At 45.1% G+C, this 24720-nt stretch overlaps 1 protein-coding gene across 2 annotated transcripts in view; it reads left to right on the forward strand.

The window, feature by feature from the left end:
* The window catches only part of DSP (desmoplakin), a gene marked incomplete at its 5' end in the record, with an annotated part of 42191 nt that extends 20669 nt beyond the window's left edge, over positions 1-21522 (forward strand). The window contains 17 exons of one of the 2 annotated variants that reach the window (XM_082664367.1): positions 501-605; positions 2465-2560; positions 2889-3014; positions 3556-3708; positions 4888-5042; positions 5844-5970; positions 6747-6948; positions 7202-7428; positions 8096-8262; positions 8952-9090; positions 9606-9799; positions 10867-11029; positions 12118-12201; positions 12762-12869; positions 13446-13544; positions 14313-16607; positions 17609-21522. In XM_082664367.1, the coding sequence (XP_082520493.1) occupies positions 501-605; positions 2465-2560; positions 2889-3014; positions 3556-3708; positions 4888-5042; positions 5844-5970; positions 6747-6948; positions 7202-7428; positions 8096-8262; positions 8952-9090; positions 9606-9799; positions 10867-11029; positions 12118-12201; positions 12762-12869; positions 13446-13544; positions 14313-16607; positions 17609-20833 (7665 nt within the window). In that variant the 3' untranslated portion in view covers positions 20834-21522. The remainder of the gene's footprint in view (positions 1-500; positions 606-2464; positions 2561-2888; positions 3015-3555; positions 3709-4887; positions 5043-5843; positions 5971-6746; positions 6949-7201; positions 7429-8095; positions 8263-8951; positions 9091-9605; positions 9800-10866; positions 11030-12117; positions 12202-12761; positions 12870-13445; positions 13545-14312; positions 16608-17608) is intronic. The other variant, XM_082664368.1, reaches the window with a different exon arrangement.
* Positions 21523-24720: the final 3198 nt, after the last annotated feature.

The following is a 24720-nucleotide window of genomic DNA, read 5'->3' on the forward strand; positions in this document are numbered from 1 at the left end:
GCGCGGTGCTGATGAAAGCACTTGTGATCGTTTAATCGGCCACCTGGGATGCAGCCTCAGTGGGGTGGTCGTGAAAAACCATTCCTTTCTGAAGGCTTTTCCGTGACCTAAGAGAGGCAGTGCAGGGCTTAGCATCTCAGAAGACAGCACACGGGGTGAGATTGGTTCGGTCAGACATCCTCGAGCGTGTGTACCGCAGAGTGTGGTGGCTTAGAACCGAGAATTAGAAAATCTCAGTATGTGTTGTAGCTCTGTCCCTTCACCTGGGTGAATTCAGACAAGCCGTGTCACCAGTCCGGCCTCAGCTGCTTACTGGATGATCTCAGACATCCTTTCTGGTCTTAAAAATGCTAAGGTTCTTGAGGAACACGTAATGCAGTTCTTTGACATTGTTCATTTCCAAAATGCAGTTTTGTGTTTGACTTCCTTTAACAATGGCGGGGGGGATGGAAGGCTGCCGGTGACTTGTTCTACAGGACTTGTTTTTCTTTTATTCGCAGATACGCATGAGTCAGCTGGAAGTTAAGGAAAAAGAGCTCAATAAGCTTAAACAAGAAAGTGACCAACTTGTCCTCAGTCAGCATCCGGCTTCAGACAAAATCGAGGTGGGCTTCGTGAGATTTATATTCTTATCAGGGGAAAACAGGGGACCCTTTTCAAAAAATAAGACTATACAGATGAGCGGTTCTGACCCAGCATAAAGCCGTGACAAGTTGATTTTATCAATACCCTAGACCGGGGGTTGGCAAGCTTTTTCTGGAAAGGACCAAATAATAAATATTTTAGACAGGCAGGCCATTTGGTCTCTGTTGAAATTAACTCCGCCATTGTAGTGTGAAAGCAGCCATAGCAACACGTAGATGAGCGGCTGTGGCCGTGCGCCAGTGAAACTTTATGTATAAATGCAGGTGGTGGCCGGATGTGGCCCTTGGGCTGTAGTTTGCTGACCTCTGCCCTAGACTGCCATCTCTGGGCTGTGCTCAAGGCTGACATTAGCTGGTAGCACTGGTATGACCATTTTGATTGTTTAAAAAAATCCAGATATTTCCGTATCAGTTGGTAAGCATCACTGCCTTCGTCCCCCACAGGCCCTCTTCATGGCAGGTACCTTTGTAACTGAAAGTAGGGGCGGTCCAGCTATTTGCTGCTCAAAAGCTAACAAAGGGGCTTCCCTGGTGGCGCAGTGGTTGAGAGTCTGCCTGCCGATGCAGGGGACACGGGTTCGTGCCCCGGTCCGGGAAGATCCCACGTGCCACAGAGTGGCTGGGCCCGTGGGCCATGGCCGCTGAGCCTGCGCGTCCGGAGCCTGTGCTCCGCAACGGGAGAGGCCGCAACAGTGAGAGGCCCGCGTACCGCAAAAAAAAAAAAAAAGCTAAGAAAGAGGCAAGGTTGGTGGAAAGGAAAGTGTCCTTTATTTTGGATGCCGGCAACCTGTCCAAAGGGCACCTCCCCCCACTTAACAATCAGGGGCCAAGAGCTTTTATCGATGCGGGTTGGGGGCTACCTGTCGAAACAGCACAGTCAGCTCTGACAGTCATCTTAAAATTTGTCGTGCCGTGGTCTGATCAGCGTCATCTTGATTGTTTTAAGTGCAGTTAGTCTTTAGTTCCAGGATCGGTTTGTCCCCATTTCTTTGAGGCCAGTTCTTAGAACTGTGGCAGCTTATGTCATGGCTACAGTCTGGTCATCATGTAGTTCACTTCTTCCACCTGGTGTGGGTTTCAGTCTCTATTAGACAGCTCACAGGATATTGTTCAGAATATTATCTATAGCCCTTGAGGAGGAACTAAAGGTCCTTGACTAAGCTTAATGAACAAACTATTGTTATTTAGTCTTGTTGGACTGTTCCTTTGTTTCTGCATTTTCTCACTTCTCTGATTAAACTTATTCTTTGGCTAAAGTTTTTTCACAGACAGAAGGCAAGTTGAGGACATGGGGGGCAAGGACCATTGTGTCCTGCTCTGTTTCACCTTGGACCTCCGCATGATCTAGCAGCGGTACAGGAACAGGGCTTGCTGCCCCAGTGCTATCCCTGTTCTGACTGGTCTGTTTTGATTGGTCAGTAGCCATGCTATTTGGATGAATATTTTGACTAATACTCCTAATCATATCCATTTGTTAAAGCTGTTTTTTGGGGTTTTTTCTGGTTTTTTTGGCCACCCAGCTTGCAGGATCTTGGTTCCCCGACCAGGGATTGAACCCGGGGCCACGGCAGTGAAAGTGCTGAGTCCTAACCACTGGACCACCAGGGAATTCCCAAAATTGGTTTTAAAATTTAATTTCTACCAAAGCAAGAGTGCCCTGTTGGGAAATTCTGGTTTCAAGTTTTAGAAAAAAGTTTGCTTGATTTGGAATTAGATAAAAAATGCTTCATGGTTTTCATTCAGGCTCACCTATCTATGAAATAACGGATGCCTCTCTATGGCTGAACGGTGGAGAGACAGCTGCTGTTTTCTTGTTTCAGGCATATATGGATACTCTCCAGACACAGTGGAGCTGGATTCTTCAGATCACCAAATGCATTGATGTTCATCTCAAAGAAAATGCTGCCTACTTTCAGGTTTTTATACCTAGTAATCATTTAATTGTCTTTTGGGTCTTCACAGCTTCTCTTCCGAATGTGTTTGAAAAAGCACTGAAAACAATCTTCACACTATGGTGTGAAAACTATTTATTGGTTTTTAGTTTAGAGGAGCACAGATTGGTCACCAATCATTCAAGTAGCCTCTTGCTCTCAGATAAGTTAATGTACTTTCTGCTCAAATTCTTTCCTTTAACCACCTATCAGATAGACTCGTAGGGAAGATAATCCTTGAAGTTGAAATAGTAGGTGATGCTGCGTATTGAGTTGCTTTTAATTGACACGGGGTCACCCGCATCCTTAACAGTTTTTTGAAGAGGCCCAGTCGACGGAAGCCTACCTGAAGGGCCTTCAAGACTCCGTCAGGAAGAAGTACCTGTGTGACAAGAACATGCCCCTGCAGCGTCTGCTGGAGCAGATCAAGGTGCTAGAGGTACTGTCTCAGACCCAGGCCCTTCCCCGGGAATAAACCAAATGCGCCCACGGACTCAGTTCAGATTATCTGCGTTTGTATTGCTCTGTAGAGCCGCGAGTGCCCAAAGCTCAGGCAAGCGTTGTCTTCATTTTCAGTGGTTTTTCTCAAAATACATTTCTTTGCATGATCAGCTGCTGTGGCACGTTACTTCTGCTTCAGTAGTTATGGGTGCTCAGAACAAAACCGGAGAGAGCACTGATGACTTAACATGAAAATCCCTTCGGAAAAGCGTACTTCACATGTTGTCGGCATAGCCTTTTTGCAAAGTGATGTTCTTTCCCGCCCACCTAATTCGTGGCTGTGTTGCCTCTGTAGCGGCTTCTTTTGAAAGGTACCTGTGGTCCCTGCAGACAGATGAATGGGTGGTTTTTTACAGCTAATGCAGCTACAGCGGTATCTAATTTGTAATGTCATGATAGCTATAGTAATGCCATTTGAAGGTCTTATCTCACTTTCAGAGATTATCTGTGTTCGAGTATGATTTTATTTGCAATTGCAGCAAGAATGGGAGAAAATCCTTGAGAACAAGCGCCAGGTGCAGAACTTGGTAAACAAGTCCAAGAGGATTGTGCAGCTGAAACCTCGGAACCCGGACTACAAAAGCAATAAACCCATTATTGTCAGGGCTCTCTGTGACTACAAACAGGACCAGGTGTGTACTCGGCTAATCAGAATGCTGCCAAAGTTTTCCCTTTCTTTACGGATGCATTTTTGTCCAGGGCAGAATTTAATTTAGGTTTCATTGAGCACCCTAGTAAATGTCTTTCTTTTGTATACAAAGTGGCAAGCTGTTGAAAAAATGCAGTGATTTTTGTTCTGAGTTGTATGATAGTTGCAAATAAGTAGGACAATAGTTATTTTTAAACTATTCTAATTCTGTTTTAAGGCTTAAGCCTTCTTTTCTTCCAATATGCAATTAGCATCTGTGATCCCTCTTTAAATTTCTGAAATATAAAAAAAAAAGAGACACGTGGTCATTATGCTGCATGTAAAGGGAATGTCATTGCGGATTTTATGCATTAAATGAGCCGCATCAGTTCTGTAGGCTCAGTGGTAAATACAAACATTTATATAGAAAGATGACTTGGTTTTAGTCATTATCTATGTAATTCCCTCTATTTTCTTATAAAAATTATGGAGGACTTAAGAAATAAAAATGTGATGAGTTGGTGAGATGGACATTATAAAACAATGGAGTTTATTCTACCATGCAGAAATGGTTTTAGAACTTGGGTGGAGAGAAGTAAGAAATCCAAAGGGAGACTGAGATACCTCCATGTCGAACTTGTTACATTTTAGTAGTTAAGATAGTTGGCATATTTTAAATACCCATTTTAAGAAGCTATATAGAGTTAATTTAGAAAAGAAGCTATTTAGATGCTGGAGTTAATTTAGGAAGTTATTTTTCTGGGGACCTGATATCAAAATTTTTTTGTTTTTATTTAACAATTTTAAGAGCAAATGAATGAGACAAGTGACTCCCACGCACTGAACTCTATGATATAAAACACAAACTCACAAAAGTAGAAAAGCCAGGGGGTGAGTTTTTCCTTTCCAGGAGGATGGCTCACTTCACCGGGGGACTCCCCTGGCTGTCCCCTGGAAAGTCACTCTACCTAATTCCCTTCAGACACACCTTGTAGGCTCACCTGTCTTATTTAAAGCATCAGTCGTGTTGGGTTGTGTCCAGATCAGCTTCAATTGAGGCAAAAAATACTAAGAGCAAAGCTGAAACAGCACATCATCACTGCTGCTGCTTCTGTTCTTGAGCAAAAAGATAAAAACGTGGGCTCGTGGATAAAGCCAAAACACAGTGCTGCTTGCCTTGCAGAAAATCGTCCACAAAGGGGACGAGTGTATCCTGAAGGACAATAACGAACGGAGCAAGTGGCACGTGACTGGCCCGGGCGGCGTGGACATGCTCGTGCCCTCCGTGGGCCTCATCATTCCTCCGCCCAACACCCTGGCCGTGGACCTCTCAAGCAAGTACGTCTTGAACTTCCTTCTGACCGTGACATGAACGCGGGTGGGGAGAAATAGGGCAGAAGCTGATACGAGACATACTGCTTCTTACTGCTGTCACCTCCCCCCCAGAGGGGGACCCGGTGAAGGTCCCTTTGCCTTGTCTTGAGGTTTTCTGTTGCAGATACTGTGGTTATCTTGGGAAGATGAAAAGAATGTCTGACAGCAAAGGAGCTCATTCTGGCCATGCACTTTAAAGACGGTGTTTTGAAATTCTTCTGCCTTTTAGACCATCAGTAGTTTGGCCTGTAGCCACAAATACAAAATGCACTTGGCATCAATATTTGGCCATCAGTAGGTGGCACATTCATTTGACAGATTGTCTAGGGCACATTCTTCCAAACCTTTTATGATGGAAGTCTTCAGCCCGCTCAGGGTGGGGTGAGGGAACCCCGTGAGCCCGTGTCCAAGCTCCAGCAGGCGTCTGTGACCCGAGACCCATTTCTCACTGTTGCCTGCACGGCGCCAGACCTCCGTCAATTAAAAAGTTGTTGACAAACAACCCAACAACCACAAATTGTACTGCCTGTTTTGACCGAAATGATTCCAATGTATGGAAACCCATGTCGGTCATGGAGAATGTACTTTTGGGTATTAGTCTAAATCCATTGAAATGTTGAATGTTTTGCAAATGCTCCATTCACCCATTGCTCTGTTAGTTCTCCTTTGAGTTTTCTGTGCCCTCGGGGGAGCGTGGCCAGGTTTCCCGTTTGGGATGAACTTGGAGAGCCAGGCTAGCGTGCTTTTTCCCTCTGCACCTCCTAGGATCGAGCAGTACTACGAAGCCATCCTGGCCCTGTGGAACCAGCTCTACATCAACATGAAGAGCCTGGTGTCCTGGCACTACTGCATGATCGACATCGAGAAGATCAAGACCATGACCATCGCCAAGGTACGTCCTCAGGACCACCCGCTGCCTGGAGGGGCCCCCCAGCTGCTCCCTGACGTGCGGTTTCTACCAGGCAAACCTAGCTGTGCAGCTGATGCTTTTGTGTGTCAACACGAGAGTCGGCTGAGCCTTCCTTAGAGGTTCTAGTCCGTCCAACACAGGATGGGAGGGATTCACACCCGGCCGGTTAAGAGACAAACAGAAGTACTAATTAAAGTTACCGGACAAGCCAGAAGTCCCTGTGGGAAAGGCATGAGGTCCTGTGGTACTCAGGGTCCCACTCTCCTTAGATGTAATGGAAAGTGAGGGCATAGGTATTGACTGGATAGCACAGAAGTAAAAGGTGGGCGTTGAATCCTTGGAAGCATTAGTTACCCTAGATCAGTGGTTTTCAGGTAGTGGCCCAAGAATCCAGGTGAGGGAGTCCTTTGGGATGACAGGGACAGCAGGGAGGAGAGGGGCAGGGAATGGGTAAGGTGGGGGCTTCCCTTTACCCCTTTAACTCTTTTCAGTCAGAGCAGCTTTGCTGTGATCTGCTTGACATTTGGGGCTTCTGAGTCCTATTTCCTTTGAGGAAGAAAATTCCATAGGAAGAAGAAAATTGACAACCCACTGCTTTGGTTCTTAGGCGCAAGCTCTAAATCATCAAAGACCTTTTCTGCCTTAATGGGTCTTTGAGGGGCGTTGCCTCAAGCGCCACCAGAGTAGTGCATTTCCCAGGAAGCTTTCTTGGCCACGCTCTGGGGCCAAGAAACACTCCCCGCCTGGTTTATTTCCAGCTGAAAACGATGCGGCAGGAAGATTACCTGAAGACAATATCTGACCTTGAGTTACGCTACCAAGACTTCATCAGAGACAGCCAAGGCTCAGAGATGTTTGGAGATGATGACAAGAGGAAAATACAGACCCAGTTCACGGATGCCCAGAAACACTACCAGACCCTGGTCATACAGCTCCCCGGCTACCCGCAGCAACAGACAGGTTGGTTTAGAGCCAGTCCTTCTTTGTAGCCACCATACATGCCGTTTTCAAAAGAAAGTACGTAGTTTGCCAAAAACTAGTTGCAGAATCACTCCTTTGAAAGATTGTATATCAAAAGTCATTGAGATGCTAGGTTTTCAGAACCAAATCAAAGGAAGTAGCGACACTTTCATGCAGCATGGATGTTTTCTTGAGGCCTTGCGCCCTTCTAGCCAAGAAGTCTCTGATTTTTGTGGTCCTAACATTTTTACAGTAACCACAACTGAAATCACTCATCTTGGTTCCTGCCAAGCTGTCAACCATAATAAAGTAACTGAAACCAACAGAGAAAATGACAAGCAGGAAATGTGCTTGCTGATGGAGCTCCAGAAGATTCGCAGGCAGATGGAGCTCTGTGAGAGCAAAATGACCCTTAAAAACATCCTTCTGGCAGATCAAGGGTCTTCGCACCACATCACAGTGAAGATAAGCGAGCTAAAGGTAGGTATCCATTAATGTTTTGCTTGATTCTAGGTGTATTTATATTTAACTGTGAAGTAGTAAAAAAAAGACCTCCTGGTTTAAATATTTATAGGCAAGAAACCTTCATTTTCAAGAAAAGAGGCTTCTGGCACAATTTCCTTTTTTCTTTCCCATGCTGCCGAATCTGTGGAAAGATACCAGGCTGGGGATTCAACCACCTTTGCTGTTAGTTTGTGGGCCACTCAGTCCGGCTGCAGTGTTTTTCCTTTTCTGCAATGTAGTGCTTTGTAGATTTCGAAAGTTTTCACAAACATTCATTTGGCTTCTGCCTGAAACAACCTGTGATGTGGGCTAGACAGGTAGAATGATCTTACTTGTAGACAGTAGGGGGTGGGGTAAGAGCTGCAAGGCATCGGCCGAGCTGGGACTGCAGCCCAGGTGTTTCAGTGTCAAGCTCAGTGATCTCTTCCGCTCAGCCAGGCCCGGGCACTGCGCTGGAATCTACGAGGTATATATTCTAAGGAAGAGGGTCACATTTACCCAGTGCTGGTAAGGCCTCCCTGATGAAGGACATGAAAGGTCAACTCTCACTTGAGTCGTTCACATTTCGTGGGCCTTTTGAGGACATGAATGACGGTGAGAAGCATACAGCTAAATCAGAAGCGCTTCCCTTCTTTTCGGACAGGGCTTACAGAATGATTCTCAAGCAATTGCTCAAGTTCTCAACCAGCTGAAGGACATGCTGGCTAACTTCAGAGGTTCGGAAAAATATTGCTATTTGCAGAATGAGGTATTCGGATTGTTTCAGAAACTGGAAAATATCAATGGTGTCACAGACGGCTACTTAAATAGGTAAACGCGACTGACACTGACCTCAGATATTTGGCTTTTCTCAAGCTTCGTTTTCTGAGACTTCATTTGCTTTACGTGCTGGTTGCTGGAGCTCTTGCCTTATGGGTTCTCTTTTCATTGGAGCCTCACTCACATTCTTCTGTGCTTTTGAGAGAGGGTCCTCCAGCCTAGGGTGCCAATCCCACTGTTCTGAACTCCACTGTCTCTTCCAGCCAAGGCATCCTCTAAAGGCCAGAACTTAGAATTCTTCCATTGATGCAAGATGGTGTTCTGAGTCATGAAAGAGGGAAAAAATGAGGGCTTCCCTGGTGGCGCAGTGGTTGAGAGTCCGCCTGCCGATGCAGGGGATGCGGGTTCGTGCCCCGGTCCGGGAGGATCCCGCGTGCTGTGGAGCAGCTGGGCCCGTGAGCCGTGGCCGCTGGGCCTGTGCGTCCGGAGCCTGTGCTCTGCAATGGGAGAGGCCACAACAGTGAGAGGCCCGCGTACCGCAAAAAAAAAAAAAAAAAGAAAGAAAGAAAAAAAAAAAGAGGGAAAAAATGTATTGCTCCGTAACTTATAAAATAAGCAGGGTAAATTTTTATCTGCTTTCATATTGTTCCCTTTTACGAAGAGTGGCGAGAGCCCGAGAGAGTTTCCAAGTCTAATTATGTCGCCGGCAATTTTATTTTTGCCTCTTTGGCACTCGACAGCTTGTGCGTGGTGAGAGCACTCCTGCAGGCCATCCTTCAGACAGAAGACATGCTGAAGGTTTACGAAGCCAAGCTTACTGAAGAGGAGACTGTTTGCCTAGATCTGGATAAAGTGGAAGCTTACCGCTGCGGACTGAAGGTAAGGAGAAGGGTTGAACAGCGAGCGGCCCGGCTTATGGGAAAGCATACAGGACTACTCAGTCCCCGGTGGTAGAGCCTCACTAAGTCTTCATGGGTTTGGAGGATTACTGGATTTCATTGGCCACACGTGGTTGACATCAGCCGTTATCTCTAGAGCACTGTTGTCCAGAGCGTGTTGGCAGGACCTACGTGAGAAAGTCCATTTGTGGTGAGATTAGTCTGGGGAACGCGAGTTGACCACAGTTAAGCTGGTACTGTAGTACTTCTCAGAACCTTTAATAGGTTAATAGATTTTATAATTTTTCAGAAACGGAATGGAGTGTGATATGTAGCATTTCTCAAACTAATTTACACATCGAATCTTTTTTTTTTTTTTTTTTTTAACCGAGTTGGCACAAGGAACTAGGTCACTGGCACAAATATAGGAGATGCAATCAGTAGATATATTTTCCTTGTGGTGTAGCATCAAGCGGGAATGCGGTTAATTTGTACTTTTTTTTCCTCCTGTGACAGAAAATTAAAAACGACTTGAACTTGAAGCAGTCCTTGTTGGCCACCATGAAGACAGAACTGCAGAAAGCCCAGCAGATCTACTGCCAGACTTCACAGCAGTATCCAATGTACGACCTGGACCTGGGCAAGTTCAGTGAAAAAGTCACACAGCTGACAGATCGCTGGCAAAGAATCGATAAACAGATAGACTACAGGTGTGCCAACCTCCTTCCATACTTTCTTTCATACTTTCTTACATTTGGTTGTTCCCAAGATAATGTCACTTGAAGTCATCACTGTAAAAAACAGTGGTTTTGTTTTGTGTGTAAGTTCAGCATCCTGGGAGCTCTCTTCACGCACTGGCTGTGGGCAGCTTTGTTGACAACAGGAAGAGAGTACATCCAGTGGCCGAGCTTGAACCAACCTGTGTCAGAGGCCCTTCAGGTTCTTAGGGAAATAATGGAAGCCATTGATCAAGTTCTTTTGTGCCCTGTAAACTCCTATTATGACTGTTGGAAGGAGTAGCTCCTTTGAGGGAGCATTTTCCAAGAGTTTGTGAAAATTAAATCTTACACAAAAGAAATGCCTTACTGCAAATGAGGGTTTAAAAACATCTCCTGAATCTTGCTTATCGTTTATTTTACGAGCAGTGCTTCTTAAAAACATCTCTATTGATATATAATTCACATGCCGTATAACCCACCCACCAAAAGTGTCCAAGTCACTGGTTTTTAGTATATTCAGAATGTGTAACCATCCCCACGATCTAAGTTAGAACATTTTCATCACCCTAAAAAAAAACCTCATATCCACTGGCAGTCCCTCCCCATTTCCTCCCAACCCTCCAGCCCCAAACCACCACCATTCTACTTGCTGTCTCTATAGATTTGCGAATTATTCTGGACATTTCCTATGAATAGAAAGATACAATATGTGAATGTTTTTTTTTCACTGAACATAATGTTTTCCAGGTTTATCCATGGTGTAGCACGTGTTAGTACTTCATTTCTTTTCATGACTGTATAATATTCCATTGTATGACTGTATCACATTGTGTTTATTCTTTCATCAACTGATGGACATTTGGGCTGCTCCCAGTTTTTGGCTACCATGAAAAGTGTTGCTACAAACATTCATGTATAATTTTTTGTGTGGATGTATGTTTTCAGTTCTCTTGAGTATGTGCCAGGTGGAATTGCCGGGTCATGGGGTAACTCTGTGTTAAATACTTTTGCAGAGCAATAGCGATATTTAATAATTTTATTATCTCTGTTTGCCCCAGATTATGGAACCTGGAGAAACAAATCAAGCAACTGAGGAATTACCGTGATAACTATCAGACTTTCTGCAAATGGCTCTGTGATGCCAAACGCTGCCAGGATAACTTAGAATCCATGAAGTTTGGAGATTCCAGCATGGTCATGCGATTTTTGAATGAGCAGAAGGTATAAGGCAATTTGTCATTGCATAGATGTCACTGGGTGTAACCTGTGTTTTCCTCTGGTTTTCGTAGCAGTACTTAGGTTTAAAATGATAAATTTTTTAAAAACTTTATTGAAGTATAGTTGATTTACAGTGTTGTGTTAGTTTCAGGTGTACAGCACAGTGATTCAGTTATACATATATATACATTCTTTCTCATATTCTTTTCCATTATGGTTTATCACAGGATATTGAATATAGTTCCCTGTGCTACACACTAGGACCTTGTTGTTTGTCCATTCTGTGTATAATAGTTTCCGTCTGCTAACCCCAAACCTCCAGTCCATCCTTTCCCCCTGCCACCCTTGGCTACCACAAGTCTGTTCTTGCTGTCTGTGAGTCTGTTTCTGCTTCATAAATAAGTTCGTTTGTGTCATATTTTAGATTCCACAGATAAGTGATATTATATGGTATTTGTCTTTGTCTTTCTGACTTACTGCCCCTAGTATGATATTCTCTAGGTCCATCTGTGTTGCTGCGAATGGCATTATTTCACTCTTTTTTATGGCTGAGTAGTATTCCAGCTGTGTCTATATACCACATCTTCTTTATCCATTCATCTGTCAATGGACATTTAGGTTGTTTCCATTTCTTGGCTATTGTAAATACTGCCACTGTGAACATGGGGATGCATGTATCTTTTCATGAAATGATAAATAATTACTATTACTAGTCCATTTTATGAATGCTTAAATAGTGTCCAGAGGAAAAGCAATTGAGAAATTTACAAAGAAATGCAGTTGTGAACATGGAAATAATGTAACGACCGTCATAGTAAAGTATCTTTATAAATTGAGGTGATAGGACCAGAAGAGAGTGCCAGCCAGATAGTAACCTCTTAGATCATAAGAACTTGAAGATCTTTCTTCTATTTTCTGAATAGAAAACATGCTCATCTCCTAAGGTTTAACTGTGAGACTATGGGGTCTGAACATGTAGTCATAAACTGAGGGGAAAAAAAAACAAGTAACAGTGGTTAAAGAATGAAAAAAACATTTATTTTAAATATGTCTACACTTTAACATTTATAAATATTTCCTTTTCTGTATAGAACTTGCACAGTGATATAAGTAGCAAACGAGACAAATCAGAAGAAGTACAAAAACTTGCCGAACTTTGTGCAAATTCAATTAAGGTATGTACGTTTCACAAAGAATGTTGGTGTTTCATCAAGAATATTATTAACCATGTTTGCTTCGGCAGCACATATATTAAAACGAATGATACAGAGATTATTAGCCTGCCCTTGTGCAGGGATGACATGCAAATTCATGAAGTGTTCCATACTTTTTTTAATAAAAGAATGTTATCAACTACATTATTTTCTGATTCACTTTAAAGATTACAGACTTCTTGAGGACAACGTTTATGGTTTTTATATAATCTCTCGTGAACAAACTGTAAATGCTGTTATCCATTAGCTTGAATTGATTATACATTAGCAATATCTACGGGAATGGGCCGGTCTTCATCCTTTAGACTGGTGGTGTGTGCAGAGATCTCCATTTTGCATATAAAGTGGTGCTGCTTGGTTTAATAATGTCATATGATGCTTGGACACTAGCAGCACGTGATGGCCTTTGGGGTTGGACATTAGAAGTACAGCTTGGTGATTTAAAGCTTGGGAACTGTAGCCATCAGTGACTCCTTTTAAGTCAATTAAGTATGTTTTTCTGAAACATTATTATTCTGCAGGATTATGAACTGCAGCTGGCGTCATACACCTCAGGACTGGAAACTCTACTGAACATACCTATCAAGAGAACCATCGTTCAGTCTCCTTCTGGGATGATTCTGCAAGAGGTAGATATGTCATTACCCATCTCTTAGAGCTCGCCCCTCCCTCTGCATCTTCTCTTTTCTCTGTCTTTCCTACCCTCCCTGAATTCATCTCTTGCCATAGGGTATCCATTCAAAAAGGTTTAATAGGTTATCCTCTCTCTAGTGTAAGTCATCAGCATAATGCATTTTAGGGAATGATCAGTGAGAAGTCTGGGTCTATTGCTCATACATTAGAATCTTTGCAGAAACTGGGCTTAAATTCTGGGTTTAGTGAGGGGGACATTTAAAGAGTGGAAAATATCCAGTCGATTTCTAAAAGACAACTTCTTCTCAAAGGTGTCAGAGAACATCACCCATCAGATGGTTTAGGGGGAACACCTGGAGTGGTGAGGATGAAGTGTAAGGTTTTTGGCCCTTTGTTTTATTGTACTTTATTCTTTTATTGGGTTTCGGAATTAGCACAGGTGAAAGAAGGGAATTCACTCCTTAAAATATAATTTCACTATTGGATTGTTTTAGAAAACAGTTGGGCAGCTCGCGTAGGACTTCTTTTGAACGCAGCGCCTTTGATTTTTCCTTGCACTTCTTTTCTCCAAGGCGGCAGAGATGCATGCTCGGTACATAGAACTTCTTACAAGGTCTGCAGACTATTACAGATTCTTAAGTGAGATGCTGAAGAGTTTGGAAGATCTGAAGGTAATTTACTTATTTCCTTGGAGGATCAAAAAAGAAAATAGAATGGAACTTAATTATTACTGCCTCGTTATAACATGAATTTGGACATACTCATTGGCAAAAGTGTATTTCCTCTAAACAGTTAATATGATATAGTTTATTCATAAATCAGGTGTCAGTCCTATTCTCCAGTACACTGCTCGGAATGCACTCAGGTAGTATTTTCAAAATTATAGCTATTTTTCCTTGCCGTAACCCCCAGTAATTTCATTTAATGTTTGGTCAAGGAATTTGCTTTCTTTCTCTCTTGGTGTTAAATTAAGAAGAACATCCAGGACTGGCTGGATTTGAATTTTCCATGTCGAATGGCTGTTTAATTTACTCCTCATTTCTAATATTCGAATTGAGTTTATATGGAAACTTACTTGATACCTGGAAATAAAGGAAACATAATTTAGGAGATCATAAGCTTTTGGTCTTGGAAGAAATTCCCTCATTCACAGATGAGGAAGCTGAAACTCAGAGAGGGTAGATCCCTTACTAAGATCACGCAAGCAGTTGACGGAAGAATTATGACAAGAATACAGATGTCTTGAATTTTTTGTCTAGTAGCTTTTGCCTTGTATCAGTGTCTACATGTGTGCTCGTGTGTGCGTGCTTGTCTGTGTGTGTGCAGGTGTGTAACAGGAAATGAGAAAGCACGTTGGTCTTGGGGGGAGGAAGTACCACTTCTTTCTTATGATGTGAGGCATCTTTCTTTCAACACGCTTTCTGATTTCCCTTCCACAGCTGAAAAATACCAAGATCGAAGTTTTGGAAGAGGAGCTCAGGCTGGCCCGAGACGCCAACTCTGAAAACTGCAGTAAGAACAAATTCCTGGATCAGAACCTGCAGAAATACCAGGCGGAGTGTTCCCAGTTCAAAGCAAAGCTCGTGAGCCTGGAGGAGCTGAAGAGACAGGCTGAGCTGGATGGCAAGTCAGCCAAGCAAAATCTAGACAAGTGCTACAGCCAAATCAAAGAGCTCAATGAGAAGATCACCCGGCTGACTTACGAGATCGAGCATGAAAAGCGAAGCAGGAAAACCGTGGAAGACAGGTTTGATCAACAGAAGAACGAATATGACCAGCTGCAGAAGGCGAGGCAGAGCGAGAAGGAGAGCCTCGGCTGGCAGAAAATAGAGTCTGAGAAAGCCATCAAGGAGAAGGAGTTCGAGATAGAGAGGTTGAGGGTTCTTCTGCAGGAGGAGGGTACCCGGAAGAGAGAATATGAAAATGAGCTGGCAAAGGTAAGAAACCACTATAATGAGGAGATGAGTAATTTAAGGAACAAGTATGAAACAGAGATTAACATCACAAAGACTACCATCAAGGAGATATCCATGCAAAAAGAGGATGATTCCAAAAATTTCCAAAACAAGCTCGATAGATGCATGAAGGAGAATCGAGATCTGAAGGCTGAGATTGTCCGGCTCACCGACAGCATCCTGCAGACCACGGAGCAGCGGAGGCGGGCGGAAGAGGATGCCCTGCAGCAGAAGGCCTGTGGCTCTGAGATGCTGCAGAAGAAGCAGCATCTGGAGATGGAGCTGAAGCAGGTCATCCAGCAGCGCTCCGAGGACAGCGCCAGGCACAAGCAGTCCCTGGAGGAGGCTGCCAAGACCATCCAGGACAAAAACAAGGAGATCGAAAGACTCAAAGCTGAGTTTCAGCAGGAGGCCAAGCACCGTCGGGAATATGAGAATGAACTGGCTAAGGTAAGGAGCAATTACGATGAGGAAATCATCAGCTTAAAGAACCAGTTCGAGACGGAGATCAACATCACCAAGACGACCATCCACCAGCTCACCCTGAAGAAGGAGGAGGACACCAGCGGCTACCGAGCCCAGATAGACAACCTCACCAGGGAAAACCGGAGCCTCTCGGAAGAAGTAACAAAGCTGAAGAACGCTCTAGCCCAGACCACGGAGAACCTCAGGAGGGTCGAAGAGAACGTCCAGCAGCAAAAGGCCGCGGGCTTGGAGATGTCGCAGCGGAAACAGCAGCTGGAGGTGGAGCTGAAGCAGGTCACGCAGGTGCGGATGGAAGAGAGCACACGGTACCGGCAGTCTCTGGATGATGCCGCCAAGACGATCCAGGATAAAAACAAGGAGATAGAGAGGCTAAAGCAGCTGACAGAGACGGAAGCAAAGCAGCGGAAGTGTCTGGAGGATGAGAAGGCCAAGTGGCAGAGGGCACAGTGTGAGCTGCAGAAGGCCTACAGCAGTGCCACGGAGACAGTCAGCAAACTGAAGGTGCAGGAACAGGAGCTGATATGCCTGAGGACGGACTACGAGCGGGTGTCCCAGGAGAGGGCCGTCAGGGACCAGGACATCGCCCGCTGCCAGAGCTCCCTGAAGGAGCTGCAGCTGCAGAAGCAGAAGGCAGAGGAGGAGCTGGTGTGGCTGAAGCGGGCGGCCTCCGAGGACTCCTGCAGGAGGAAGAAGCTAGAGGAGGAGCTGGAGACCCTGCGGGCGTCCCTGAAGGAGCAGGCGATCCAGGTCACCAGCCTGACCCAGCAGCTGGAGCAGGTGTCCATCGTCAAACAGAGGAGCGAGGACGAGCTGCAGCAGCAGCGGGACGTGCTGGACGGCCACCTGCGGGAGAAGCAGAGGACCCAGGACGAGCTGCGCAGGCTGGCCTCCCAGGTCGAGGCCCTGCAGCAGCAGCTGCTGCAGGAGCGGGAGAACGCCAGGCAGGCGCATGTGCGGAGCGAGCATCTCCAGAAGGCTGTTGAGGACAAGAGCAGGAGCCTGAACGAGAGCAGGCTTGAAATCGAGAGGCTGCAGTCGCTGACTGAGAACCTCACCAAGGAACACCTGCTGCTTGAGGGGGAACTGCGGAACCTCCGGCTGGAGTACGATGACCTCCAGCAGGGCCGCAGCGAGGCTGAGCATGACAAAAACGCCACCATCTTGGAGCTCCGGAGCCAGCTGCAGATCAGCAACACCCGGACCCTGGAGCTGCAGGGCCTGATTAATGATTTACAGAGAGAGAGGGGAAATTTGAGACAGGAAATTGAGAAATTCCAAAAGCAGGCATTAGAGGTATTCACAAATATTTGATCGCCGCTTCACTTCCTCTCAACTAACTCCCTCCACGGTCCTCCCAGCTGGGCTGTGCTCTTGCTGCTGGGCTGGATGCTTGCATACGTCTCGCTTTTCTTTTTGATGCTGTGCTGCTGTCTGTCCTAATCCAGACGCTACTTCAGGGTCATTTCAGTGCCATTTGCCCTTCTCTTCTACTCCCACAGCGAGTGCCCGTCCCTGTGTAACCCGCACTTGGCTCTGCTCTTCCAACTTTGGCTGGGGTGTGACATCTGAGCTCACTTCCTCTCAGTGTTCCACTCTGTCTTCTAGAAGGTGGCTCTTTGTGAGCTGTGACGTAACGTTTGTAATTGAAGTTTTCCTAAATAAAAGCCACATTAAATGGGTTTTCTGTGCAGTTTGAAAATCGCTTTCTTGCTTGCTTCTGTGATTTTTCTGCATGCGTTATTCTCTGCTCTTTCCATCGTGGCCCTAATACGTTTCTTTTTGTTTGACTTTTCTTCTTTTAACCCCTAATTAAAACACTCAACCTCTTGAACTTCTAGTACGTTTGACTTCTGTAGACAATATTTGTGTGGGGCTGGGTGAGGGGTGTGCGTACGTCTGGAGATTTGTATTGCTTTATTAAACATGTGAGTATAGCTGTAACAGGTGAAGTGTAGGTACAGCAGGTGGGATAACCTGGAATAAAACTCCCCATATCTGTTCAAACCATAATTACTATTAAGAGTAAGCCAGGTCTACAGCTGCTCCTTTTTCCTTCTGTGGAAAAATATAGAAAGTACAGAAGCCATTTATCAAAGTGGCAACATGTATCTACAGAATTTTTTTCAGGAACTTGTAAGATAACAAAATTAACAGTGTGCTCAAGGAAAAGAAAAGGGCCGATAAGTAAATATACTTTTTTTAAAAATATAGGAAAAGAAGTTAAATGATAATGGCCCTGTGATATGATCACATCATTATTTTTTCCCATTTCTTTCTTTTTTTTTGCATTCTAGGCATCTAATAGGATTCAGGAATCCAATAATCAGTGCTCTCAGGTGGTGCAGGAGAGAGAGAGCCTCCTGGTGAAAATCAAAGTTCTGGAGCAAGACAAGGCCAGGCTGCAGAGGCTGGAGGATGAGCTGAATCAGGCCAAAGTGACCCTCGAGGCAGAGAGCAGGGTGAAACAGCGCCTGGAGTGTGAGAAACAGCAGATCCAGAACGACCTGAACCAGTGGAAAACACAGTGTTCCCGCAAAGAGGAGACTGTTAGGAAGATAGAGTCCGAAAGAGAAAAGAGCGAGAGAGAGAAGAACAGCCTTAGGAGTGAGATTGAAAGACTCCAGGCGGAGATCAAGAGGATCGAGGACAGGTGGCAGCGGAAGCTGGAGGATTCCAGCAGGGAGACCCAGTCCCAGCTGGAGATAGAGCGCTCCCGGCTTCAGAGGGAAATCGACAAACTCAGGCAGCGCCCGTATGGGTCCCACCGCGAGACCCAGACTGAGTACGAGTGGTCCGTTGACTCCTCGAAGCTGGTGTTTGACGGACTGAGGAAGAAGGTGACGGCGCTGCAGCTGTATGAGTGCCAGCTGATCGACAAAACAACCCTGGACAAACTGCTGCAGGGGAAAAAGTCAGTGGAAGAAGTTGCTTCTGAGATCCAGCCTTTCCTTCGGGGAGCAGGCGCTATCGCTGGAGTTTCCACTTCCCCTAAGGAGAAATACTCTTTGGTAGAGGCCAAGAGAAAGAAATTGATCACCCCAGAATCCACAGTCATGCTTCTGGAGGCCCAGGCAGCCACTGGTGGTATAATTGATCCCCACAGGAACGAGAAGCTGACTGTTGACAGCGCCATAGCTCGGGACCTCATCGACTTCGATGACCGCCAGCAGATATACACAGCAGAGAAAGCCGTCACTGGGTTTGATGACCCATTTTCAGGCAAGACGGTATCTGTGTCCGAAGCCATCAAGAAAAATTTGATTGATCGGGAAATCGGAATGCGTCTGCTGGAAGCCCAGATTGCTTCAGGGGGTGTGGTGGACCCTGTGAACAGCGTCTTCTTGCCGAAAGATACAGCCTTGGCTCGTGGGCTGATTGACAGAGATCTGTATCGGTCCCTGAACGATCCCCGAGATAGTCAGAAGAACTTCATGGATCCGGTCACCAAAAAGAAGGTCAGTTACATGCAGCTGAGGGAAAGGTGCAGAATCGAACCGCACACCGGTCTGCTGCTGCTGTCAGTACAGAAGAGAAGTATGTCCTTCCAGGGAATCAGACAACCCGTGCCCATCTCCGAGCTGGTTGATTCCGGTATATTGAGACCATCCACTGTCAATGAACTGGAATCAGGTCAGATTTCTTATGATGAGGTTGGTGAGAGAATTAAGGATTTCCTTCAGGGTTCAAGCTGCATCGCAGGCATCTACAGTGAGACCACAAAACAGAAGCTTGGCATTTACGAGGCCATGAAAATTGGCTTGGTCCGACCTGGTACTGCCCTGGAGCTCCTGGAAGCGCAAGCAGCTACTGGCTTCATCGTGGATCCTGTTAGCAACTTGAGGTTACCGGTGGAGGAAGCCTACAAAAGAGGTCTGGTGGGCATCGAGTTCAAGGAGAAGCTCCTGTCTGCGGAACGAGCTGTCACCGGCTACAACGACCCTGAAACAGGAAACACCATCTCCTTGTTCCAAGCCATGAACAAGGAACTCATCGAAAAGGGCCATGGCATTCGCTTGTTGGAAGCACAGATTGCAACCGGTGGGATCATCGACCCGAAGGAGAGCCACCGCCTGCCCGTTGACATAGCGTACAAGAGGGGCTACTTCAATCAGGAGCTCAGTGAGATTCTCTCGGATCCAAGTGACGATACAAAAGGATTCTTCGACCCAAACACTGAAGAAAACCTTACGTATCTGCAACTGAAAGAAAGGTGCATTAAGGATGAGGAAACGGGGCTGTGTCTTCTGCCCCTGAAAGAAAAGAAGAAACAGGTGCAGACATCCCAAAAGAATACCCTCAGGAAGCGCAGAGTGGTCATAGTTGACCCGGAAACCAACAAGGAGATGTCTGTCCAGGAGGCCTACAAGAAGAGCCTCATAGATTACGAAACCTTCAAAGAACTGTGTGAGCAGGAGTGCGAGTGGGAAGAAATAACCATCACTGGATCAGACGGCTCCACCCGGGTGCTCCTGGTAGACAGGAAGACGGGCAGTCAGTATGATGTTCAAGATGCGATTGACAGGGGCCTCGTTGACAGGAAGTTCTTTGACCAGTACAAGTCCGGCAGCCTCAGCCTCACTCAGTTTGCTGATATGATCTCCTTGAAGAATGGTGTCGGCAACAGCGGTGGCACCGGGAGTGGCGTCAGCGATGATGTCTTCAGCAGCTCGCGACATGAGTCCTTAAGCAAGATTTCCACCGTCTCCAGCGTCAGGAATTTAACCATAAAGAGCAGGTCTCTGTCCGAAACCCTGGAAGAATCGAGCCCCATTGCAGCCATCTTCGACACGGAAAACCTGGAGAAGATCTCCATCACGGAAGGGATAGAGCGGGGTATCGTTGACAGCATCACTGGGCAGAGGCTTCTGGAGGCCCAGGCCTGCACGGGCGGCATCATCCACCCCACCACGGGGCAGAAGCTGCCCCTCCAGGACGCCGTCTCCCAGGGCCTGCTCGACCAGGATATGGCCACCAGGCTGAAGCCTGCTCAGAAAGCCTTCCTCGGCTTTGAAGGAGTGAAGGGAAAGAAGAAGATGTCGGCAGCAGAGGCAGTGAAAGAAAAGTGGCTCCCCTATGAGGCCGGCCAGCGCTTCCTGGAGTTCCAGTACCTCACGGGGGGCCTGGTTGACCCCGAGGTGCAAGGGAGGATGAGCATGGAAGAAGCCATCAGAAAGGGGTACATCGACGGCCGGGCAGCGCAGAGGCTGCAAGACCCCAGCAACTACAGCAAGATCCTGACCTGCCCCAAAACCAAGTTGAAGATATCCTATAAGGATGCCATGAATCGCTCCATGGTGGAAGACATCACCGGCCTGCGCCTTCTGGAGGCCGCCTCGGTCTCCTCCAAGGGCCTGCCCAGCCCTTATAACATGTCTTCTGCCCCAGGCTCCCGCTCCGGCTCCCGCTCTGGCTCCCGGTCCGGTTCCCGCAGTGGGTCCCGGAGAGGAAGCTTCGATGCGACGGGGAATTCTTCCCACACCTACTCCTACTCCATTAGCAACAGCTCTATTGGGCACTAGTAGTCGGTTGGAAATGGTTGCTAGACCTTGGCTTTCATTTATATGAATTTTCACTTTACTAAATAATAGAGAAAGAAAACCTTGTGCTTGTAGGATAGTGATAGAACTTTCTAGGCTTAAGAAAACGTAGCCATGGGGGGAATCAAATGGTAAAGGCTGTTCTGGCTTTTTATCTTCTTAGCTTACCTGAACCAATGTCATACACTGGATGTAGCGTATAGGAAGTAGTAATCAGTTGTAAGGAAAACACAGATTGAATCTAGAGTCTGTTTCTTCTCTCCTGTCTTTAGATTTTTGAGTGATGCTTCTTGAACTTCTTATGGCCTATAACCCAGATTTCTGTTCTTGGAGATAAAAATGAAATTGACCTTGTAGTCATCAGTCTGCGTCTCATCTAAATATTTCCATTTTCTGTATGAGGAGAAAATTACCCTATCCCCCCGCTCCCCCCCACAAAAAGAATCCCCCTCAAACCCCAGCATTTTGGAATGCGTCTCCTCGGATTGCATGACCCATATTCTCTTAAGTGTACCTGTTTGGTTTGGTATTAATTTGACTGTATGTGCATGATAGTAGCAATCTTTGCTGTCCTTTAGTCAAAGTTTTCTGTTCATTTTGCTTGTCATTTTCTATGTACTTTCAAAGGTGTCTTTATGAAGTTTGCTATTCTGGCAATAAAGTTTTAGACGTTTGAAGTTTTTGCGTTTTGATTTAATAATATGTTCCTACACACAAGGGCATTTAGCAGAAGCTTTTTATTGTAAAATGTGTCTGAAACTGTTTACTAAACATCTATTAAGGAAGACCGTTAAAAAACTGTTCTAGTTCTGAGTTCTTGTTAGAAGCTGGTCTTCTGAAGGTAGTTTTTTCAACATTTATGTACCAGGTAGAGTCCTTGAAAGAAGCCTGTGTAAGGAGGCCAGGCAAGAGGTCAATACCCTCTTCTGGCTTATTCTGGACAGTGAATAGCATGGGGAGAAGTCACTGTCATACCCTTTAAAAAACATGAAGTGGCTAAGATTCCATTTTGGGTAGCCTTAAACTACATGGTTGCATTTTAGTCCCCAAAGAGAAGGGAATTGACCTTGAATCTATGAAACTGATTCCTGAAGAGTTCTTGGTTCTCTGTTGAAGGACAACGAAATATAAGCCTATTCTTTGGATCAAAGAAAACTTTTGAAATTCGGACATTTGCTATTAAATTAATAATACTTTACTCAATGCCTGGTATGTCTAGTATTGGGCTGGGTACAATGAGGATTCAGTAGAGTTTATAAGACCCTGACTTCAAGGCACGTACAGTCTGGATGGGTACAGAAGACACATGTAAAACAATGAGTGGGACAACTTTCATATATCAGAAGCATGTATTAATACAATCAGACACATTTGATGGTACAGTAGAAACTAGGAAGACAAATGAAATGCTAATTGTGTAGAACAAAAACGATCATACTCTAGATAATCCTTAACTTATTGGTGGGGGGGGGCTTTTGGTACTTAGGGTGAAAACAGCACTCGTTTCTTCCTTACCTCGCCTCTCTTTTTCTTCCTCTTGGCCCCCTCCCAATTTGGAGGATTTGTCATTAATTTCATTCACTGAATATTGAGTTCTGTGTGCCACACATGGTCCAGAAGCTGTGGATCTAATGGGAGAAGTACCTGGTGCAAAAATAGCCCTTGTAGTTTAAAAGGAAGGAAAGTGCCTGGGAAATGCTATGTTGAAGGAAATGAAGGAGGATCCTTAGGCCAGAGCTGGGGGACTGCATTAGCTCGGGCTGCTGTGACGAGATAGCACAGACCCGGTGGCTTAAACAAACATTGATTTTCTTATAGCTCTGGAGGTCAGAAGTCCAAGGTCAAGGTAGATGCCACCAGGGTTGGTTTCTGGTGAGAGCTCTCTTCCGGGCTAACAGGCAGTGAAGGAGCTCTGGCATCTCTTCCTCAACTTAGAAGGACACTAGTTCTGTCACATGACGGCCCCACCCTTATGACCTCATTTAACCTTAATTACCTCTCCAAATACAGTCACATTGGGGGTTTGGACTTTGAATTTTGGAGGGGACAGAATTCAGCCCAGAATGGAGGCCTAACCTAGAACGGGGGTCAGGAGACCTCTTTAGGAAAATGGTGATTGGACAGATTAACATGAATCAATGGAAAGGAGTTCTTCAGGTTGATATGGTACACCCCCTCCAAGCTGCTGCCAGAGTTGTCATTAGCTGTGAAATGAGAGAGCTGGATCCTGGAGAGAGGGCATACTTGACCCGGGCTGAGTTTTGATCTGGTTCACGTATACTGTACATCCACAGACAAGGGAACTGTATATGTAAATTTTCAACAACAGTCATCACTTCACACCCAAAAATAGACTCACATTTTCCAGGAGGCTTGGCAAACTATGTAATGGCAAACAAAAAGTAAGGATGCAGTGGGCAGGGTATGAATAGACTGCTTCTCGCCACACATCCACTTGTAGCTACTGGCCTGTTTCCATATTATCACCTTTATTTGTGTGTGTGTGTGAGAACTGTGCTATTTGCCTTTGAGAATAGTTGTTCACAAAAGTATACTCCACGGTATACTGCCTGATGGAAGCAAGTGCAAAGGAAAGCAAAGATTTGGCATCAGGCTTGAAAAAAAAAAAAAAACATAAGAGGGATTAGATTCTGGTAGTTAAAACCATTTGGGGAAACCAAAAGGGCTGGTTCCAGGTCTTGGGTAGGAAATGTACAGAGTAAACTTGGGTTAATCAAAGCAAGGAAGTACTTGAGGACTAACAGGGATGTGTCAAAGAGACACAGGTGGTTATAGTGGTTTCCACTGGTCAAACTTGGGACCATTTGAGCATCAACAAGAATTATGATGGTTAAAAAAAAAATTAAGTCCAAGATACAGGATGGAAATGGACATTGATTATTAATGGGCTGAATCCATATAACAAATACTCAGTCTTTAGTAAATGCCTCTTGCATTGTTCACTTTGTGTTGACAGCATCATTTAGGCTATGTCAAATAGCAGTGATCTTACTATTCAGAAGAAGTCCATGGAACCATGGAAAAATTTTTATTACTGATTTGATCCAATTCAATTTTCTCAAAAATATCAGTATTTTGTATTCACTTTATAATTTCTGCAAACACATTTTCTGCTTATAAAACAAGAATTATGATGGTAATGGAGTATGTAATAACGAATTTTAAAACCTTTAATAATGGTTTTTAAAAAACCAAACCGTGATTCCATAGTGAAACAAACAATAGAAAAAATGAAGGCGTGGTAAGAATGGCAGCTAATAAACGTGGGAGCATGACAGAGTTACAGAATCATCGGGTATGCAATCAGTAATGTAGTCACAGATTCAGTGAAGGATTGTGTGAGTTTGCTGGGAACGGGACGTTCACATGGCCTCAAAGTAGCATCCCTCAGATTACTTACCAAATACCAAGAGGAAAATGTACAGTTACAATGGAGCCATGCAGTCACTGTCTTTACCGAGTGATCAAATTTAGCATTACTGACAGCAGGAGAATCTAAGATATGTGTCCTCTATGAGGTGTGATAAAGAGGTACACACGTCTTGCAAAAAATGCTTAACACTGAATCTAGTCGTAAGGGGAAGATCTAACAAGTCCAGAAGGAGGAACATTCTACCAGACAACTGGCGGGGAGTCGGGACAAAATTCAATGACAAGTTACAGAGGAGAGTGGAGGAGACTGTTCTGCAGTAAAAGAGCCGATTATAGCTCATGGGTTGAAAAAAATAATAAAAACGGCTATCAAAGGAATTTCGGGAGCAGCTCGGGAAATTTGAATACGAATTATGTTAGATGATACTATGAAATCATTAATTTTCTAGGTTTGATCATATATTATGCTTATGTCG

This window comes from Grampus griseus, assembly GCF_964374135.1.
Source record: "Grampus griseus genome assembly, chromosome: 10".
Classification (NCBI taxonomy): Eukaryota; Metazoa; Chordata; class Mammalia; order Artiodactyla; family Delphinidae; genus Grampus; species Grampus griseus.